Here is a 22,529-nt window from a genome sequence, read left to right as displayed (position 1 = left end):
TACCAATCTCGAAGCTATCTAAGTATTAAAAAAAATCTAGAAGCTGTCCAATTGAAAATATGTAGGGCGAGCACAGAAGTTAGCTCGTCGCTTGTTGCTCGCAAAGTGCAACACGAATCGTACCCTGGCTGCCTTCTGCCTGCTTGTTGTGTGCTAGCAAGGGCGCCGGTCGAGGGCGCCATGCCGCCAGCGCGCGTCGCACCGGCCCGGCTGCTGGCGCAGGCGCATGCCGCCGTGGAAGCTCGCAGTCTCGCACCGTCCACAAGCTCCTCAAACGTCGCTATCTCCGAACTCGGACTGCCGCCGCCCAAACACTAGGCGCTGGACAACTGCCGCTGCATACTTGGCTGCCTGCCGTCGATGGGGATAAAATTGTTGCAAATCCGTCTCCCATCGAGTGGTTTCTCGAAACAGCCAAGTAGTTTATCTGAGTTAGGAAAGGATGAACTCACACATTTTTCTGTTTGTTTGCACTGGTACTCCGACTGGATCTCTGTTGCTGCTGTGAGCTTTGATTTAAATAGATGTCCTAAGAGAATATGGTACAATAAAATGGCGCCGGGTACAAGACCGGGCGTAAGTTACAACAAGAGAGGACTTTGGTCCACGGGCTGCACACAAGCAGTAATGGTAGTGTGGCCACAATCTATGATTAGTATGATCCAAACGAAATACTGCCTACACACAAGGGTTAATACCCCAATAATTCTCCCCTTAAATCTTGTGTGTCTTGCTCGAGGGAACTTGGATCATCCCAATTCTGGATCGCAGCTCCTGAAACTTCACTTGCCCGAGTGCCTTCGTCGGAATGTCAGCGATCGAGCTGATACTTGGTGTTGATATAGTCGGCGTCGATGAATCCCTTCTCAATGCAGTCGCGAATGAAGTGGTACCTCAACTCGATATGCTTGCTTCGCTCGTGGAAGATGGGATTCATGCTCAGCGCCAGTGCCGACTTGATGTCCATCATGAGCTCCACGCATTCTACCTTCTTCCCCACGAGCTCACCGAGTAGTCTCGCGAGCCAAACCGCTGAGTTGCTGCCGCCTGCAACGTACTCTGCTTCACATGATGACAGAGCCACCACACATTGCTTGAGCTATTGCCAACTCACCGGGCACTTGCCAAGGTAGAAGAGGTTGCCGCTTGTGCTCTTGCGGTTGTTGACGTCGACGTCGCCGGCGTGGTTGCTGTCGCTGTAGCCAGCCAACCGAGTTGTTTCGGCTGACTTCTCGTAGCGCAGACCGTAGTCGAGCGTGCCGTTGCGTAGCGGAGGATGCGCTTCACTGCCTTCATGTGCTCTTCAGCCGGCCTCTCCATGGAACGACTCGCAAACCCAACTGCAAAGGCCAGATCTAGTCGCGTGTGTAGGAGATACTGGAGACTTCCGACCAATCGCCGGTACTTGGTGGAGCCGACTTCTGGAGTGGTACTGTCACGGCTCAGGTGCAGCCTTTCCTCCATGGGCGTCTAGGCAAGATGGCACCACTCCATCCCGCCAATCTTCACGACTTGGACGGCGTACTGTGCTTGGCTCACAGTGATATGCTCACCCTTCTGATGCATCTGAATGCCAAGGTAGAAGTAGAGAAGCCCGAGATCACTCATCTGGAATTGGCCTTTCATCTCCTACTTGAACTTGACGATGGTTTACTCAGATGACCCGGTGATCATCAGATCGTCAACATAGACACCGACCAGTAGTGGCTCCCCGTCCTTGCCACCACCCCGCCTGTAGATGGTGTGCTCATGCACACTCTGCTTGAACTTGAGCGCTTTGAGTGTCGAATCAAGCTTCGTGTTCTAGGCCCGCAGCGTCTGCCGTAAGCTATAAAGAGCATTACGCAGCCGCTGCACCTTTCCTTCCTTCCCTAGGAAGACGAACCCGGGGGGCTGCTTGACGTAGACCTCCTCCTTCAGATCTCATTCAAGAAGGCCGACTTGACGTCCATATGGTGGACAGTCCAGCCCTCCTGAGCTGCAAGGGCCAGAAGCACTCGCACCGACTCCATGCAAGCCACAGGCGCATAGACCTCATCAAAATCGATGTCGGTCACCAGTCATGCCTTGTGCTTGATCACCTCTGCCACCTTGTCGCGCTTCAGCTTGAACACCTACTTTAGCCCAATGGTATGTTGCCCAGCTGGGAGATTGACCAGCTCCCAAGTCTTGTTGTGCTCAACCGAGTTGATTTCATCGCGCATTGCCACACGCCAAGCTTTCTCTTGCTCCGCCTTAGCAAAGGAGCATGGCTCCCCCGTGCCGGTGAGCATCAACTCCGCCTCCTCGAACTCTACTTGCTCAAGGCCTAGGTACGGCTCACTGAGCAAGTCTTCTGTTAAGCGATAGCGCAATGGGACATCATCATGGTCGTTGTCGAGGCGGGAGTCATCGCTGCCGTAGCTCGGGGAAGAACTTAGAGCAGTGTTTGGAGGTGAATCACCACTCGGAGCGGCCTCAAGAGTACTCGAAGCACCCTCCAAAGTACTTGGAGTCGCACCAGCCAGAGTAGTGGAAGTCGGGGAAGCGGTCGTGGGGGTTGCCTCACCCCTAGAAGTACTTGAAATAGAGCTTGAAGTACTCGGAGACATACCAGGAAGGGTCGTGGGGGTCGGAGAAAGTACTCGAGGGGGTCACCGCAGCTTCCACCGGGTACTCGACGATGAAGTCGGAATTGCATCCGGTGTTGCCATTTTCCTCCTGCGACCAGCTCCAGCCACGATCTTCATCAAACACAACATCGCGTGCTGTGCGCACACGCTGTGTCACCGGGTCCAACACCCGGTAGGCCTTGGCTCCTTCCTCGTAGCCGATGAAGACGTCTGGAGTTGATCGATCTTCAAGCTTGCCATTGTACCCGAGTTCCTTCAGGTACGCCAAGCACCCAAAGGTGCGCAGGAATTGGACCACCGGCTTGCTTCCATGCCACGCCACATATGGCGTCTTGTCAGAGAGGAACCGAGTGGGCAAGCGGTTGAGGAGAAACACCGCCTCTGCCCAGTAGATGGCCGGCATGCCCCTCTACTTCAGCAGGGCAAGCGCCATAGCTACCACCGACTAGTTATGCCGCTCCACCACGTCGTTCTGCTGGGACGTGTGGGGCGCATAGTGGTACCGCTCCACACCTTGATCAGGAAAGTACTTGGCGAATGACGCCAACGTAAACTCGCCGCCGTTGTTAGTGCGAAACACCCTCAGCTTCCTCCTGCACTTATTCTCCGCAGCCGCCTGGATCTTCTTGATGGACTACGGCGTGCTGCTCTTCTCCGCGAGGAAAGCTGCCCACATGTACCTTGTGGCATCATCTACCAGCAGCAGGATGTAGCGCCGACCTCTCGAGTCACTGGCGTGATGGGGCCGCACAAGTCATCGTGTACGAGCTCGAGCGGCTTGTCCACCTATACTTGGTCTGCTTTGGGAAGAGGGTGCGCCGTGCTTGGTGGTGACGCAGACGTCTCACGGCTGCTCAACGTGAGCCAGCTGCAGCAGTCCGCGCACCATGCTCTTCCACCCCATCTGATGTAGAGCGACAAAGTTGACGTGCCCGAACCGATCATGCCACCGCTAGGCATCGTTGCCACGACGCGTGGTGAGGCAGAGCGGCCTCGTTACCTCCCAGTCGCAGCACATACAGCCTATTCGTGCTGCGGGGAACCCTTGCCAGCAGCCGGCTCTCATGAGCATGGATCCGCAAGACACCATCCTCGATGTGAATCTTGAACCCGATCTCGTCGAGTTGCCTGACTGAGATGATGGAGTTGCGCAGGTTCGGGATGTAGTAGACCCTATCTAGGAACTTGTGTTCCCTATTCCTCCCAGAGAAGATGACGGTGTCACAGCCCTAGATGGCCACGATCGACCCGTCGCTGAACTTGATCAAGCCGTGCACGGCCCGATCGAGGTGGGAGAAGACATCACACCGCCCTGTCATGTGGTTGGTGGCCCTTGTGTCCAGGTATCACCCTTCCATCAACTCGTCGTCCCAGCCCGTGCCGAGGTAGACTTGAGCCTGAGGCTCCTTGATGCAGGTCGTCATTGCAGCCACCGTCGCAGGTAGGGGAGCAGGCTCGTGGCCGACCCTGTGGTCGCCCGAGTGCTCATCAGTCGCCTTCTTAACCATTTCGACTACTTCTTCGACTTCCTGCATAGAAAACAACTTGGTTTGCGGCTCCGTCTAGTGGTTTTCCACGCGGACGACCGTCTCAACTACTTCTTCGAGTTCCTGCACAGAAAACAACTCGGTTTGCAGCTCCTCCAAGTGGTTTTCCACGCAGAATTGTGCCATGAATAGGCATGGCTCTTCTTCCGCTTGGGCTAGGTGCGCTTGCCCCTTCTTGGGCTGCTTGCACTCACGTGCCCAATGGCCAGCACGGCCATAGTTGTGGCATGTGTCATTGCGTAGTGGCTTCCTCACCTCACCGCCGTCGACTTCTTTCTTCTTTGGAGCCATCGGGCACTGCCGCTGACTCCTCTTGCCTCCAGACCTGGACGGACCCTCGCCCAACTCACGATCTCGCTGACCCGGTGCATCAACATATGAAAGATATCTAGGCCCCTTAGTGGGTTTTGGTGTTAGATGATAAAGCACATTTATATTTAATCATGTTATCAAGAATATGTGCAGGTGTTAAGGGTGAATAAGCAAAGCCTATTACAAAACATGACCTCTCAAAAAGAAAATGAAAAGTGGTGTTTCAAATTTACTTGAAGATTAGATTTTATTTTGAAATTGAGTATAGGAACGTTGTACTATCAAGAGGGACTTTGATCTAAAGGTCTTGACGTGGTAGTTGTGCTTAAGAAAATCTAGAAAAACTATGAGAATCAAACCTACCACTATAAATAGCCTTGTTGTAAAATCTCTTGCTAAACCCGGAGTGTTCGGGTCCTGGTCCGGAATGTCCGGACAGAGACGTCCGGAGTATCCGGACATATACCTGAAGTCTCTGGGTAACTATTCCCCGTCGGTAAATTTCTATGAGTTCGGAGCGTCCGAACACCAGTGTCCGGAGTATCCGGGTACCGATTCGCCAACGGCTAGTTTTCTGTGAGGGGGTATAAATACCCCCCATACCCCTTCACTCATACTCTCTCTTGCTCACATCGACCAGAAACACCCACAAGCTAAAAAAGAACTCTCTCATTCCCCCTTTCTTCATTCTTGAGTTATTTCCTTTACGGATTCAAGTGAGATTGTTGCAAAAGCAAATATTTGTACTAGTGAGTTTCCATTCCATCTTTTGAGTACATCATACTTGTCTAGCTGGTAGATTCAATTTTTCTACTCTTGGAGCTTCAAGCTCCTAGATGGCTAGGCGTCGCTCGTGAGTGCTTAAGCAAGTTGTGAGCACCACGGGAAGTTTGTAATCGTCATTCCTCTCGGAGGAACTCTTAGTAAGTGACCTTGGGTTTGAGCGTTTGTCTCATCCTTGGGAGAGAAGTATAGAGGTTCTTGAGCACCGTCTCTTGAATCCTTCCTCAACGGAGACGTAGCTCCTTTGGGAGTGAACTTCGAAAAACAAATCACTGTCCTCTCTTGTCTACTTTACTTGCACTTTGGCCTTGTTACCTTGTGTCTCTTGTTTACTAGGATTTGAGATTGATCTACTCGTATACACATATCTAGTTTGATTCAACTTGTGAAATACACTCTAGAGCATACCCAGCATACCCAGGTACCTGCAAATTTGTTCAATCTACTTTCCCTATTTCGACACTTAGTATTCTTGTCGTTACCTTTATACTCGGACATTCCGGATAATATATCCGGAGACTCCAGACACAAAGTCTAGAGTATCCGGACATATACTCAGAGTATCCGGGCTCCTCTGTCACTAACTGTTTCAAAAGTGTTTTATGTTGCAGATTAGTCTATTCACCCCCCTCTAGGCATCTTGAGATCCTTTCAACATACAACAGCTTGCCAGAGTCGCAATTTGAGTCGGCGTGGTCCATGCGGTCCTCTTGCACCTTCAGGCGCCTAGTCACCTCTTCCAGCGAGAGGGAGGAGATGTCTAGCAGCGTCTCGATGGACATCACCAGATGGTCGCACCGAGGTGGAACCGACTGTAGGAGCTTCTCCACTACTCACTGCTCCTCTATCTCCTCACCCAGCTCCTCCAGGTTGATGATGAGGTTGGACAATCACAGAGCAAAGTCATCCACCTTCTCGCCGCTGCGACACGTCATGGCTTTGAATTCCCTCCGCAGCTGCTGAGCCCTGCCCTTCTGGACTTTGTCATTGCCGACGCACATCATCTTGATGGCATCCTATGCTTCTGCAGCCGACTTCTTCTTGGCCACCCGCGGCACCATCTCTAGCGGCACTGAGAGGATAAGGACCTTTCTGGCCATGCAATCTTCCTTGAAGTCACAGGGGCCATACTCGATGGCGTCCCAGAGGTTGTGGGCTTAGAGCATCACCTTCATGACCAAGCTCCAGTGGGTGTAGTTGGATCTTGTCAGCGTCAGGTACTTTGTGCCACTCGACTCCTTCACTACCCTCTGAATGGCCGGCCACTCCCTATTCCGGTATCACAACCCGCACGGGGAAGAGGAGGGACGCCTTCGGTGGTGACACGAGGTTACATAGGCATTCGACAATGACCCCCCCCTCCCCCGCATCTTCCTCGCTGACCGGCTTCTTCTCCTTTTTCGCCTGCCGCTTTGGGTCTTCTGGCTGCTGGTCCTTGGGCGTCAGGCCTTCCTTCCCAAGGACACCTTCTTTGCCCTCGACCAGCTTTTTGCTCTCCCTCGAGCCATGCCTAGATCTATCGGGCTTCTCGGATGGAGACATTGATCCAAAGGATACTTAACCTAGACTCTTGATACCAATTGTTGGAAATCCATCTCCCATTGAGTGGTTTCTCAGGCACAACCGAGTAGTTTGCCTGAGCTGGGAGGGGATGAACACACACACACACCTTTCTGTTTGTTTGCACTAGGGCTCTGATTGGATCCCTGTTGCTGCTGTGAGTTTTGATTTAAATAGATATCCGAAGGGGATAGGGTACAATGAAGTGGCGCTGGGTACAAGACCGAGCGCAAGTTACAAGGAGAGAGGACCTTGGTCCACGGGTTGCATGCAAGCAGTAATAGTAGTATGGCCGTAATCTACGACTAGTGTGATCCATCCTAGATGCTGCCTACACACAAGAGTTAATGCCCCAACAAAAATCAAGGGGTGCTCTTCTTTAGGCCGATTCTTAGGGTGGGCCCTTTAGATCCGCCAGTGGTGCCCCCCCCGGACAGCGAGAGGAAGAGAGTGGCGGGGTCGGGGATGGGGACGCAACGGCCACCACCGCTGCCGGCGCGGGGACTCGCCAGGGGTACCACGGGGTGGCGGCGGAGGAGGAGAAGCAAGATGAGGAGCAGCGGCACGAGCCGGAGTGAGCCTGGTTGCAGGCGGGACAAAACGGAGTGCGGAGAGAGCACCCCATGCGCACCAGCAGCACCGCTGTGATAGCCGCCACCGCCACCTCCGTCACTGTCTGCTCCGAGGAGGCCGAGCAGAGGAGGCACAAGGGTGGTCGGCCGGAGCGCCAGAGCTGCTGGATGCTTCGCAAGAGCAAAGATTTTTTACTGCTGCAAGGCTAGCGAAGGACAATGAACACCGTAAATTTTAAAATGGATGGTGAAAATTTTTTACGGTGACGTGGACCACATGGCCTTGCGCCACCCTTCGGGGATTTCATATGTAGATAAGATAAATGCTATTGGAACCGGTGCGGGTGGATCCAGCTCGTCTTGAGAAATAGTCACATCTTGTCGCCATAACTTCACCTAGGCGCCGCCTAGGCGTCCGAGGTACCCAGCTCCCCTTGGGTCATCTTGTCATCTTTAAAACATTGATTGGAACATATGGTGTTCTCTTATATGCTATTGAAATAATAGGTTGTACCACATCTCAGGATGCAGATTTTCATGGATCGACCTAATGACCCAGTATCCAAAACTCAAAGTTTGGTGTAAAAACCCATCGGGCCGACCCACAAAAATCTGATGTCAAATTGGAGCCAAGGAACCTGTGTCATTTGGGTAACCCAATCCTCAGTCCTCACGTATGAAATCACAATTGCATCTCAATCCTCCCGTTCGGGGCGACGGCGCCACCGCCAGCCTTGCGCCACTTGACCGCACCGGCCTCGCATCACCGAGCGTACCTGTACCTCAGGTGTTGCCGACGCCGCCCCTCCTCCCCGCACGCCGCGGTTCGCCCAGGCGCCGGCGAGTCCTTCCTCCTGAAGACCTTGCTGCCGCGACCAGTGCCACACGAGCCAGGTTCCGCTCCACACTGACGAGTCCCCTCTTCTCCTTTATCCTTAGCACCGCACCTAATCTTCTTTTTCGCTTCCAATCTCATCTCCAAGCTCCTGCACGTCCGGCTCACAGCTCACAGCTCCCGCCGGCCTGACTGCGGCGGAGGTCGGCAGCCCCCAACCGCGCGGCGGAACTCGCGGCTCTCGCCTCGGCGGTGCTTGCGGCTACCGCCCACACTTCCGCGGAGCTTGAGTAAAGCGCTCGAGTATCGCGTGCAGCGGGCGATAGTAGCAGCGTTTAACTTTTTGGGTATTCGTTGGATCAACCGGTTTATTTATCATGTTGGGTCGGGCCAACCCAGAACCTATAAAATATGTCAATGGGTTGTATGGGTCAGTAACTGGTTGACCCAATTTCAACCTATTTGCATCGTGAGTCCACATCTCCCCCACCGCTGCGACCTTTGGCTTCTGGTACTGATCGCAAAACCACGCCGGTGCACAAGGCGCAACAAGGCTTCTTGTTCGTCGATGCCGCCGCTGATTAGCACGAGTTCCACAATTGCAGCTCGGCGGGCGAAGAACGGCTCGTCGATGCAGTGCCCCCGCCACTACTTCATCAAGGGCATGTGCAAGCACCGTAGGCCTACCTCGACGGGTTTGCTAGCAACAGCCACCACAACGGTGGCGGCAGCACGCCTGACACACTCGAGAAACTGAAAATGGAGATCACCAAGCTTCTCAACTCAGCCACTGCCTATCATCTCACTGCCCACGCTCTACGGCGAGAGGTACGGGAAGGGTCTCCACCAAGGTGCTCTCTCTCTCGCCAGAATAAGATTCCAGAGGAATGCACGGCGATCATGGTTGGATGCCAGGCGAAGCGAACCAAACATTCGGCAGTTTGGCGTTTCGCCGCTCCGGACGAGTGTGTTGAGCAAATCATTGCTCGGGAATCGAATGCACTGACAATATTTCTAAGTAACAAAATCTCTCTTTCATCTCGCAAAAAAAAATAGTACATCAGTACAGTACAATTTCAAAAGAGTGCAACATCAGCTGGTTGCCTGGCTCCATGGTCACCAATATGGCAATATGGGTAGCCTTTTCTTGCTATAATCGTAGGACAAGCCCATGCGTGATCCATGGCGCGCTGCTTGTACATTCCATCATCTATCCCCGTCGCACGACGACGATCGAGTAACCCACTGCAGGCAAAACCAAATCCGAGTCTCTCTCGTCTACAGTCTACCTCGCCCTTTCTGAAAAGGTTGTCCTGCAGGACCGGGGGCACGCACGAGCATCGAGCATACATGCTGCGGTGCTGACCAGTGTCCGCGTCAGGCTCCGCAGCCTCGGCGTCCGGCGGTCGTCGTCGCCGCTGTCTCCGCCCGGTCAGTAGCCTGCGGGCGAGGGCAAGTGTGATTTCTTCGTGCGGCGACAGGACGTTGACACTTGACGGGGCATTTGCTGCTAGCACGACCTGGATCACTCGGTTATCCAAAAGGAACATTCAGACGTCGGGTCCGTCAGGACACATGTGTGATTTGTTCGTGACTTCGTGTGGATCAAATCGTGAGACATGTCCTGAACTGTCCTACAATTCGACCAGGATCTCGCGATCGACCACTGACCACATCATCTGAGCCCTGGTGTGCCTGCTCCTCGCGCAGACGGCAGCATGGAGGAAATCACGATTAGCCCGGTGCATGGAGCGTGGTGGCAAGATTTGGAAATTCAAGCTGCCTGCCAGCACCAGCAGTGCGGATTGGAAGAAAGTCCTTTGATTTAATTTGTGCTATAACTGGCTTCTGGCTACCGTACAGACTCACGAGTGGGTAGGGAAGATTATACAGTGAGGTCGAATTCGTGTTTAGAAGTAGCTGGCCGGGTTCTCCAAGAAATCGGCGGCGTCCAGCGGGAACATGAAGTCCATCTCCTCCATGGGCATAGGGGAGTTCGTGGTGGAGGCGAGCTCAGCGTCGTGAGGGTGAGGCACGTCCCGGGCCAGGCACTCCGGCGTCGCCGGGGACACGAAAGGGGACGCGGTGGCACGGGCGCCGCCGCCCGGGAGACGGCTGCCGCCGGCGTCGTCGGCGCCAGCCGCCGGCCCGTTGGAAGGGAGCGAGAACGGCAGCGCGGGCCCTGCTGCTGCTTCGAACCCCGGGGAGGCCGTCGTCTGGGCCTGGGACTGCGAGTGCTCCCCGGGCCCGCTCGCTGCTGCGGGGCGCGCCCCCTGGTTGCTGCCGCCGGGGTGCGCGGCGGCGCCGTGCTGCTGAGCCTGGGCGCACGTGTGGGAGCCGTGGTACACGACGTCGAAGAGCAGCGGGTCGCCGTCCGTGCGCTGCACCTGCTTGCTCGCGTTGCAGCTCTGCGAGTGCCGGTGCGTGCACCGGAAGTAGGCTCTGCAACAAGAATTGTAGTCTCAGAGATCAGTTATTCAGTTACAGTAATCAAGCACACACGAGCGTGTGCGTGCGCGGCTGAAAAAGTTGTGGGCGTTCGCGAGGCGAGTTAGGTGGCGGCGGCGGCGGCGGCGCCGACCTTGGGTACTTGGCGCCGAGGATGTCCTTCTGGCCGTACTTCCTCCAGCTGAGGCCGTCGTCGAGGGGGGTGACGTCCTGGACGGCGCTCACCCTCACCTGGGTGCTCCACTTGGGCAGCGTCTTCCTGCGTTTCGTCACCGGAATCACACACAGGTGGGTGAACCGCGCGCTCCCGCGTGTGTTACTTCAATGATCGATCAGCTAGGATTTTTGTCCGCCCCCTTACCTCCTCTTGCACTGGCCCGCCGCATTGCCGCGGCCCCGGAAGTCGCCGGCCTGGTCCGACCCGGCGCTGCGCGGGCTGCCGTCCCCGCCAGAGGGCGGCGACTCCGGCTGCCCGCCGGCGCAGGAGGACATGGCCATGTGCACGGCCCTGTGGATGGAGTCGCGCATGGTGCCCACGAGCGCCCGGCACCGCTGCTCCCCTCCGGCCTGCTGCTGCTGCTGGCCCGCCATGTGCGCCTCGAGCTGCCTCACCATCTCCAGCACCCGCACCAGCTCCGCCACCAGGGCGTTCTTCTCTTCCGACATGCCCGCCTCCATCGCAGTCGCAGGCAGCTACCTTGCTCGCTCAATGTTCACTTCTTCACTGCTGCTAGTTCATACGTGTCTTGTTGGCGGCTGTGTGTACCGTCGAGGCGAGGATCGATAGAGTGGATCGGAGAGCGGCAAAAGGGGGGCGGTTCTTATAGAGAGGCAGAGGCGATCGAGCTAGAGGCGTCAGCATCTGAGCTCGCCTGTCAGGTGGAAGAGTATGAGCTTTGACTGGACCAAACGGAAAAAAGGTGGTTTTCCTAGGGGTTTAGAAGGACCTGTACATGTCTACCACTCGCTAGCTAGCTAGCGTTCAACGGTTTTGAATTGGACCGGTATTTGGTCATGGGACTGGCCACACCACCGAGATACTGAGGTAGATGTTGCTAGTCCGGTGCACACTTTGACTGGTTCCCCCTCAGTTGATCGCACTTTTGGTGTTAGTGGTGCTGATCGTGCTCATGGACCCCTACTGATGAGTAGGAGGAGTAATTCTGTAATTACCTCTTCCCTTTCACTGCTCATCAAAATGCAGTTCCTTACCGTCGATGGAATGCTATAGAAGGAGAGAGAACCTGGTGTGCACCTGAGGGAGGAAGATGAGATAAGTCGCTTTCAGCTTTCATATTTTATTTCCCATGTGGGTCCCTATAAACTGTTGCTCATGTTAATATAAACTGCTGCTCATGTTGATAACAAGACCGATGCTAACTTTTTCAAGGTGGCTGGCATGAACAGTTTTAAGCTTCACTCATATCGTGGAGGGTCTTCGAGTGTATCATCGTGGAGAAGACGAGAGGCTTGTGATGGAAGAAACAAGGAGGTGTGCCGGAACCGGATTCAATAGTCCACATCCATCCAGTAAGGACTTTGGTGGATCGGATGCAAAATAAAATATCTCTTCCTTCTTCGCTTTTTGGGTTCAGCTGGTGAATATATAGGTGATATACACACACGCACACATGCATACACTACTACTACTGCTACTGTTACTCACTCCTACCTAAAAACATGATTCCGAGCTGCGTGGATTACTCTGTAGCTAGCCTAATTGGCACGAGTACTTGTCAATAATTGGCACTCGTGTTCGTCAAGATCTACTAGCAGAACGAGCACAGAAGCACCTTTTTTGTTTTGCGAAAGCAACAGAACAGTAGCCTTGGAAGCAGCTGCTTGGATTGTTGTAGGGACGTTGTAGGCACCATTGGGACAGCTTCGGCCAAGATTCCACACAGGATAAGACGGCACCCAGAGTAGTGCTACAAGCCACGATAATTGAGATGTACGTACGGTGCCAAACCCACCGGACTGTCACTGTGTCCTAGCTAAACCCTTAGCATCATGCTTTGAGCTCCAGTCCAGTCCAGCTCCAACTATCCAACAGCTGGCCGGCCGGCCGCCATGGCGGCTCGGAGGCCCGGACCTGGCCGGACTAGCTACTGACCCGGCCACAACAAACACGTACAGCAGCAGCTAGCAGCGAGATTGGAGAGGACAGGTCACTTTCATCTCCCCGACCAGGCAATGATCGAGCGAGGCCGGACGCAATATATAGAGACGCTGTCCGGGACGAGATGTCATCGGCGACGCAAGATCATATCTCTGGTGGCCTGGTGGCTGCTGGTGTGCCGTGGTTGGCACGGCAGCAGGCACGAGGCAGAGTAGGCACCCCGTATAGCTGCTGCTTGCTTGCATTTGGAAAGGCGGCAAGCTTCTCCGACGCCGCCGCAGCACGTTCAACACACTCCGGCGACACGGTAGCACAGTTAGCACGATGAGCGCTGGCTGGCTGGTCTCGCTGAGTGTGGGCCGGCCGGCCGGCCTTGGAACCGTGGTGCAGGAAAGTCATGCTTCTTTCCTCCGGAGCATATCAAGGTCGATCGCGGTCGAGATTCTCCTCCTCCTCACGCTGCTGCCATGGATGGCTACAGCTCCGTCAGGCGGGGCTAGCTACTAGCATATCTCATTAAGATCGGGGGAGAACCCGGCCCGATCCTCACGCGTCCACGGGGAAGAAGCACGACTTTCTTGCACCTTAACGCACGTCTTGATGATCGATGATGATGAGAGTATAGTAGAAGCGCGCGTGACAGCAACGCCGATCGCATTGTGCACCGTGACGCACGTCTTGATGATCGATGATGATGAGAGTATAGTAGAGCGCGCGTGACAGCAACGCCGATCGCATGGTGCATGGAGCAACCGTACCGTACGCACGAGAGAGATCTAAGGACACACAGTAAATCCTTGGCAAGTAGCATAGCGGTTAAGCTAGAGAAAAATCACACGCGTTTTCCTACTTTTTTGACGCGTTCCACACGAGCTGAGAGACCCGGCCGGGCCGATGCCCTCTATCTTTTACCACGTCTCTGCAGCTGCCTCTTGCTGTAGCTACTACTGGTCTGTAGCTACTGGTTGATCACTCGAGTCGTTTTCTCTGGGGGAATTTGTGTGTGCGTGCGGGCGTGATATGCTGCGTCAGCGGGCTTACGGCAGTTTTGGGCTCTTGCGCACGGCTCGCTTTCTTCCCGTTACCGTCGTCATCGCTGGGCTCTCGCGCGCCCGCTTTGATCCCGTCCGCGCGCTTCGACAAAATTCATGTCAGATCGATCCGCGATAACGAAAGATTGGCGGGGTAGACGGTAGTGTGCGCCATGCATGTAGCTTGGGCCCTGGCAAGAATAACGCGCCGATTGATACAGACGTGTGTGTGTCTAGAAGCTGGCGTACGTAACTACTGGTTCAAAGAGATTGTACAGCTAGCTCTCTTCTCTATCAATACAAGCCAGACTCATTAGCCAGACAGACAATCAGTCGGCAGCTTTCAAAAAAAAAAGATTAAATAAAAAAATCAGGATGTGTGTGTGTGCCTATGATTTATTCATATACGAAAAGATACTGGCGCTCGCCACAAGGTTTACCAATTTTCCCGAGAGCTCTGGGCGAGTGGCAGAGGGAGCTCATTTTTATTATTGTTCGTCGGCTCTAATGGCTTATGGTAATTGAGTGTAACAAATCAATTTTTTTCAATAAAATAGGAGGGGAGATTACTCCTACTAGTTAAATATTATAGAAAAAAGTAGTTTGTCGGTGTTTTACCGGCTGCCCACCGAGAGATATGCCCAAGGTGGTAAGTTTAGGTGAGGAGACGCCGAGATCAGGAACTCGAAGGTGCAAGAAACACAAAACTTAGACAGGTTCGGGCCACGAAGTGCGTAATACCCTACGTCCTGTGTGATGGTTTGTATTGCCTTGGGTGTAGAATGATCTATTTTGAGGGGGTCCCTGCCCCCCCTTATATATCCGGGAGGTCAGGGTTATATGGATCTAATAAATACCAGCCAAGGAATCGTACCCAGGTATAACTCGGGTAGTTTCGTTCTGTACCGACTAGCTTTATCTCCTACTCAAACGAGTAGAAAATAATATAAATAAGAGATAAGACGGGTTTTATCTCTTAACCTTGTTTAAACTACGTTACGTATACAGCCCCGTAGCCCCGGGTCTGACAAGCTCCCGAGCTCTTCGTAGCTGAGTACTGCAGGCTCATCGAGTACTTTCGAAATAGTCTTCGGCTTCTCCTGAAGTTCTGTCTTGAAGTTCTTCTTCGAGTACTTACTTGGTTGCATCGAAGCTATAAGGTGCTCATGCCCCGAATTATTTCTTCGGTATGGTGTGCGATTGAAAAATCGCACTCCATATGAAGTAGCCCCGAGCCTTAGGTTGAATCGGAGAATCAGGCTGAGGGTCGCATTAGTCTTGAATCTTCCTTACTTACTTTTTCAAATAAATTCGAAAAAATAAGTAGTCGATGCCACGTATCCCGCAGCCCCCGAGCCTTGAATCCAAATCTCTCAGGTTTGAAAATAAGGATCCAAAAATCGTAGCATGCAGTGTAAAAATGTCCACATGGTGAATAACTGGTGTGAAGGTACAAATGATGGAAGTTAGATCTGAAATTCGAAAAACCTCTTTTTCGGGACAGTTAACCCTGAAAAAATAATTAATCGAATATTTTATCTAAACAATCCACCAAATGACCCCTCAACTTCCGAATATTCGCTGAAACGACTCTTCAACTTCAAAGCAGTAAAACTGTACCCAGCCGCTGGATATTTAACCCCGCGGTAACGCCGAGTAAAAACTGTGCTTTCAATCTGCAATCCAGCAAGAACTTCCAAAATCCCCCAAATAGAGCCGCACTCCGCCTTCTCCCTCTTGGAGAACTCCAATCCACCCCAAATCTCCCCGCCCTTCTCCCCGCAGCTCCCGAGCAACTCGTGGCGAGCGGATCTGGAAATGGCGCCCAAGCAATCTGAGAAGGATGGGAAAAAGAAAGAGGCGCAGCCGCCGTCTGGAGAGTGGACACACAATAAGTGCTCCCTTAACGACCTCAATAAACTTGTTTCCGAGGGATTGCTTCAAGACATGGATCTTGTCAACTGGCGCCCCTGTTTTCGCGAACCTTTCCCCATGAAAAATATAGACGAAATCATCACATTTTACCATTTTGCCGAACAGGGTCTGGCCCTCCCCTCTTGCTCTTTTTTCCGTGACCTTCTTTACTACTACGGGCTTGAGCTCCATCATCTCAACCCGAATTCCATTTGCCATATCTCAATCTTTATCCATTTCTGTGAAGCCTTCCTCAGAATCGAACCCCATTGGGATCTTTTCCACTTCCTTTTCCGAGTAAAACCACGACCCACCTCCAAGAATCCATCTGTTGTAGGGGGCGCCGGCATCCAACTTAGACAACAAGCCGGCGACAAGTACCTTTCGTACAAATTCCCCTCCAACATTCCCGGGTCGAAAAATCATTGGTTCTAAATTGAAAATCATGCCCCCCAACTCCCAGAAAAGTCAAATAAACCACCTGTTGTAAGGCCGGAGTGGAATATCGAACTTCCCAGGGGGGACATGGATCAAGTCGATGAGTTGCTAGACACCATAGCAGCTCATAAGGAAATGGGAGTGACCGGCGCATCCGTAATGTTTTCCTTCTTCAAGCGCCGAGTCCAGCCAATCCAGCAACGCCATATACTTGGATTCGAGTACAAGGGCGCTGAAGATCCATCTCGTATGTGCGCAGAGGAGCTGACGGACGAAGCTGCACTCATTCGGGTCAGGCGAGTGCTGCTAGACGTGGATGCAGTTCCCTACGTCCCACAGCTATTTTCTGCACAAAATCCTCCAAAACCCGTAAGTATTTGACTACTTTTTGTTGAAGGCAAATTCTGCTGTTCTGCCACTGCTAACTGAGAACCTCCTGCAGGGTCATACAGAAGTGTACCAGACCACCTTCTCCCCAGCGCCGCGGCCGAAGCAAAGAGGGCTCGAGTAGCCGAGGCTCTGCCTGGCAGCGAGTCCACTGAAGGCGGGAGCCCCCTGGCTGAAAGGGAAGCCGAGGGGGAGGCGAGAAGGGGCAACTCCCCCGGACCATCCGTGGAGTTGACCGAAACTTTGCCTTCGGTCCCGCAGGGTCGTTGGGTAGCGCGCAAACGGAAAGCGCAAGAAGTCGAGTCCTCCTGGTATGAATATGCTGCCTTGTTGAATCGTCAAATATCGGTATTGTTGCACGCTGACATTATCCGTTTGCAGTCCACTTGCTTCTCCACCCGAGCCCGAGCACCAAGAGATGGGAACGGATCCAGCAGCTTCTGCGACAGGATCGGTTACCATTGCCGTGGCGGGCACCACGCCACCAGCTGATGTTTTCCCGCCGCCAGCAACGAGTACCATGGTTGGGACACCACGGGTTATGAGGGTGAAGAAAGCTGTCATGAAGAGGTCTTCGCTGTAAGTGTACATCTTTTTGCATAATGAACATTCTGTCCCGTTCGATTGGTGTAATGATATAACTGATTCTGCTTCATTAGGTCCGCAAGAGCCGTGAGGCACAAGCTGAAACCAGCCGAAGCTACCCCAGCCCCCGAGGCAGACACGACGCTGCTCGACTTGCCACCCCCTGAGCCCCAACAAGCCGAAGCCGGAGCTGGTGGTGAGGAACAAGTCGAGGCCCCTGATGCCGCTCCTGCAGATGGCACGGGTAAGTGTGTCTGACCACCCACGGCTAGCTGCTTAGACCCCAGGCATTATGTACTGAATGCATCTTGACTTGCAAGTGCCCAGCAACCACCTTCTGAGGAAGCCGCAGGGACCTCAAGGAGTCCTGGTGATCTGCTGATGGCCGGGCCCAGGTACCCGAGCATCATCACCACAGATCTGGTGGATGATCCAATGCTGACGGACAGCAATATAAAATCTTCAAGAAAGCCTACAAGGAGTTGTACGATTTTGCCATGGTAAGACGTGATTACTATTCTGCTTGTATACGTTGTCGAGTTGCTTGTCTTAATCTCCCCCTTTTATGCAGAACATGATCACGCACTCACAAAAGAAGTCCGAGAAGTTGAAAACAGTCGTGAGTGGTCACCAGGAGCTTACTGCCAAGGAAAAACGCATATCCGAGGAGAGAACGAAGAACTGCTATCTTCAGAGAGAACTTGATATGCTGAAGCAAGAGCGGACTCGAGAGACGTGGCTCCTCAAGAACGATCTGCGTAATCTCGAGAAAGCCAACTCCGAGCTTCAGAAACAACTCAAAGAGCAGAAGAGGGCGCACCAAGGTAAGCCCCTTTCTTCTTTCGAATACTTTCCCTTAACAGTTTTCCTCGGAGTTCTAAAAATATCTTCACCTCAGAGCTTAGAAAAATCTTAACATATAAAGAAGAGCTGCTTACTGACGTGAAGAATATGCTGTATCACCGTACAGATGACGTCGAGAAGCTGCAGAAGGTAGTCGCCGATACTGAACAACAGTTTGCCGACTGCCTTCGGCAGATCAAGACGCTGGGTGAGGAGAAGGAGCGGCGGCGAAAGGAGTTGGAGGACCTCAGGGGAGCCCCCAAGACTCTTGTGGACATGGTGGATCCACTAGAAGAAGGCGAAGCAGGCGAGCGGCCCTTGCTGGAGCGACTTCTCGGAGCACCGCAGAAGGTCATCAAGTTCCTCACAGAAGCCCCGGTCGCGTGTGTCAGCCACGCCCTCGCCTTTGTAAAATCCTTTTGGCTGGAGGCTCAATTAGAGATGTTTGCGCAGGGAGTGGTTGCGGAGTACACTGAAGATCAATTCAATGGGTACCTCCAAGAAGCCCAACCTGTAGCAGAACAGATATTGAAAATGTACTACAGGATTAGAATGTAAAAACAAGTACTTGTTGCCTTGTATATATATTTTTATCTGATGTCTCTACTTGAATGTGCCTTAGCTGAATTGTCATCCAGATTTAAAGGCGAAGTAGTCGAAATCACTCCTCATATGAGCGCATCCAACAAGTTAGGTTTGAACCAATTGAACGGATCGAACTTGTTGGGAATGAACGCGGGCATCGTCGCGCTACTGCCGTGCTTATGGCAAAAAATGAAACTACCCCGAGTGCGATGACTCTGGATATAGTCGAAATAGCTCCTCATGCGAGCGCGTCCAACAAGTTAGGTTTGGATCTAACTTGTTGGGAATGAACGCGAGTATCGTCACGAGACTGCCGTGCTTATGGCAAAAAATGAAACTGCCCCGAGTGCAACGACTCTGGATGTAGTCGAAATAGCTCCTCATGCGAGCCCATCCAACAAGTTAGGTATAAACCAATTGAACGGATCGAATTTATTGGGAAAGATTTGATCATCGTTGCAAGCGACCATCAAAGGTCACGGCGGAAGTCGAGTCATATAAAGCATGAACGTAGCCGAAGCCTCCGTCAAAACTTATAACACGAAGTCGACAAAACATGAACGTGGCCGTAGCCTCCGTCACAACTCATGGCAAGAAGTTGATTTATAAAATATGAACGTGGCCGGAGCCTCCGTCTGTTTAACAGAAAAATTTACATTCCAAATTTTGTGGCACGTAGCCTCCAAATTGAGTCGGAAGAAAAAGGCCGCCTAGGCGTCCGGAGAACAGCTATCCACGCGTGCTTCTTCATGGGTAGAACTTGCGCAGATTCTGAATGTTCCAAGAATTCGGGACATCTTGGCCCTCGGGGTATTGTAGTCGATACGACCCCGATCTTGTAACCTGCTTGACGACGAACGGACCTTCCCACCTTGAGTTGAGCTTGTGTAAGCCGGACTCGTCTTGGATGTGGCGTAGGACCAGATCACCTATATTGAACGACCGTTCCCTCATGTTGTGATTGTGATATCGCCGGATCCCCTGCAGGTATCGAGCTGACTGAACAAGAGCGGTGCAGCGAGCCTCTTCGACAGAATCAAGTTTTGACTGCCTCGCTTCATCCGCCACACCTTCATTGTACATTTCAACCCTTGGGGATTTTCACATGATGTCGGCCGGCAAGATAGCTTCAGAGCCGTACACGAGGAAGAATGGTGTTTGTCCTGTGGCTTTGGATGGTTGAGTCCGGAGCTCCAGGACACATGTGGCAATTCGTGTATCCACTTGCTTCCTTTCTTGTTGTTTTCATCATAGAGTCTTTTCTTGAAGCCATCAATTATCATGCTGTTCGCCCTCTCGACTTGACCATTGGCCCTTGGGTGTGCAACAGAGACATATTTAATCTCGATGCACGCATTTTCACAGAACTCTCAGAACTGGTTGGCCGTGAAGTTTGATCCCAAGTCCGTGATGATGGTATTTGGGAAGCCGAAGCGATACAGGATATCGGAGATGAAATCAACAACTCGATCTGATGTGAGCTTGGCTATCGGCTTGTACTCGATCCACTTGTAAACTTGTCGATAGCCACCAACACATGGGTGAACCCGCCTGGTGCCGTTGTGAAGGGCCCAATCATATCAAGGCTCCATCAAGCAAAAGGCCAGGATGGCGGTATGGTGATGAGGCTGTGAGCTGGGACATGAGATTGCTTGCCAAAGAATTGGAAGTTTTGACACCTCCGCACAAGATCCTCGGTATCGGATACTGTGGTGGGCCACCAGAAACCAGCTCTGTATGCTTTCCCCACCAGCATTCTTGAAGCTGCGTGGTTGCCGCAAACACCCTCATGTATCTCCCGCAGTATGTCGTAGCCGTCTTCTTTCGTGACGCACTTCATGAGAACGCCTGAACGTGCGCCACGTCGGTAAAGCTTGCTGTCGACTAGGACGAACCCCTTACTTCTGCGCATGACACGAGCTGCCTCTGCGCTCCTTACGTCCGTCCCCGCCGGTAGCCTTTGATCCCGGATAAAATCGATATAAGCCTCTCTCCAGTCCTCACCAAGCATCATAACCTCCCGATCAGGTTGTTGAGGGCCCGCATCGATGGTTACCTGAGGAGAAGACTTGATGGATGGCTGCTTTAACTCGTGGACAAAAACTACCGCTGGAACCTGTGCACGAGTAGACCCCAGCTTGGATAGTATATCTGCGCCAACACTATGCTCCCGTAACACATTATGAACCTCCAGGCCTGAAAATTTGTTTTCCAGCTTGCGCACTGTCGGTATATACGGACAGGGGTACCTCCTACTAGGGTGTCCAGGCCCTTAGCGCGTCGTTGCCGCCTCACAGGTAAGGGCGCGATGGTGTCCGGCTCCGGTGTGTGCGCCAAGCGCATCGTGGTGGATGCGCGCCACCACATGCTCGGCCGCCTATACTCCATCATCGCCAAGGAGCTGCTCAACGACCAGAAGGTCGTGGTGGCCCGCTGCGAGGAGATCTACCTCTCTGCGGGCCCCGTCTGTCAGTAAGTCATCTGACAGCGTCTCCAACTAGATGGGCGCAAGGTTATCTGTGACCTTGCCCTTGTCCTATGGGTGACGGTGCGTACGGCCCGGGTCTGATAGCTGGGATCATGGTCTCCGGACCTCCCCCCCCCCCCCCGTGCTCATATAGGTCCGGCGCCTCCACATGCCCACGAGGACAGGGTACTCGAGAATAGCCTCCACAGGCTCGGACCCCCTGGGGGGTCCGGTGCTGCCACGTGTGGGAGCTAGACCCCTCTGGGCCTGTCCATCCGGACTGGCCTCGGGGGCCCGGACCTCCCCTTCCCCCCGGGAAGGGGTCCGGTACCGCCATGTGCCATCAAGAAGGTGACCGCAGGGCCAGCCCTGCCACGTGCCCGTGGCAGAAGGCCCTCCGCGGGATGCCAGCCCAACTACCGCATTAAATACGGGTAGGTGGGCTGCGCGCGCCCAAGGCAGGGCATGGTCTGCCCACTGACACGCTGGGCAGGTATGCTAACACCACGGTAGCCCGCCTGTTTCCAAAGCGGCGCGTCGCATCACTATGCACTATGCACGGGCAGGAGGCGTGCAATCAACTCACAGCGCCGCGCGCGTGATCAAGGGGTGATGATGGTCTGCTGCAGGAGAGCTGAGGCGGGCGCTGCCACAGTGTGCGCAGAGGCAACGGTGCGGCGGGTTAGCGCAGCCCCTTCACCTATCAGAGGGTACTAGTCTAGCAGCGACAGCACGTCTTCCACTGTGCGTAGCACTGGCAACAGGCACTGTGCCGGTAAGGCGGCACAGAACCATACCCTGACTGCAGATACGCACATCAACTTCTCGATCAAGAGGACTATAGGAAGGAGCTGAAGAAGAAGATCACATATCTCTCATATTGCAGGCTCCAGTCGCCGGGCCCACCTGTCGGGGTCCCGCTCAGTGTATGCACCTCACTTAGTCTATAAAAGGGAGAATGCGCTCGTTAGAACACAAGTCAACAAGTCCATAAGATTCATAAGGCCCAACAATTTCACAAGCTTTCTCAAGCAATACAACACTCAAGTGGACGTAGAGTATTACGCTCCGGCGGCCCGAACCACTCTAAATCCTCACGTCCTTCCGTGTTCATCCACACTTTGATCAAGCATTCCTAGGTCTCCCCCAAACTCATCCTAAACTAGGATTAGGCGGGTGCATTCCGTCAACCGGCTGGAGATTTCCTCCGACACGCACTTCCTATACATAAGCGTCCATCGTCTCCTTGTTGCAGTCCCACTCTTTGTTGACTTGCTGAACAATTAGAAGTGAATCACCATATACAAGAAGTCACTTGATGCCTAGTGATATCGCCAAACATAGCCTGTGAAGGAGTGCTTCTAACTCGGGTTCGTTATTCGATACCTCCCAAAGGATCTGAAGGACATACTTCAATTGTTCACCTCTTGGAGAAATAAATAGAACTCCAGCACCGCCACCGTTGAGCTTAAGAGACCCATCAAAGTACAT

The 22,529-nt window shown here is 53.2% G+C and overlaps 1 protein-coding gene across 1 annotated transcript; it reads right to left on the bottom strand.

Annotated features, from left to right (window-relative positions):
• Window positions 1–9,340: 9,340 nt before the first annotated feature.
• On the bottom strand, window positions 9,341–11,476 carry LOC112894169 (probable WRKY transcription factor 41). Its single transcript, XM_025961793.1, has 3 exons — window positions 11,031–11,476; window positions 10,803–10,928; window positions 9,341–10,663 (listed from the first exon to the last, which is right to left on the bottom strand). The coding sequence occupies exons 1-3, from the start codon at window positions 11,345–11,347 to the stop codon at window positions 10,132–10,134; spliced, it is 975 nt and encodes a 324-aa protein (XP_025817578.1). The 5' UTR covers window positions 11,348–11,476; the 3' UTR covers window positions 9,341–10,131.
• Window positions 11,477–22,529: the final 11,053 nt, after the last annotated feature.

The sequence above is a fragment of the Panicum hallii genome, chromosome 5 (genome assembly GCF_002211085.1).
Source record: "Panicum hallii strain FIL2 chromosome 5, PHallii_v3.1, whole genome shotgun sequence".
NCBI lineage: Eukaryota > Viridiplantae > Streptophyta > Magnoliopsida > Poales > Poaceae > Panicum > Panicum hallii.
The sequence above is the reverse complement of the archived record's forward strand: the minus strand, read 5'-3'. Positions and strand labels throughout refer to the sequence as shown.

Bases quoted from the DNA above. Each gene is read 5' to 3' on its own strand.
- LOC112894169 (XM_025961793.1), bottom strand. From the start codon at position 11,347: ATGGAGGCGGGCATGTCGGAAGAGAAGAACGCCCTGGTGGCGGAGCTG. The intron at 10,929-11,030 runs GTAAGGGGGCGG...GACGAAACGCAG, and splicing joins GCGGGCCAGTGCAAGAGGAG to GAAGACGCTGCCCAAGTGGA. The intron at 10,664-10,802 runs GTCGGCGCCGCC...TTCTTGTTGCAG, and splicing joins CTCGGCGCCAAGTACCCAAG to AGCCTACTTCCGGTGCACGC.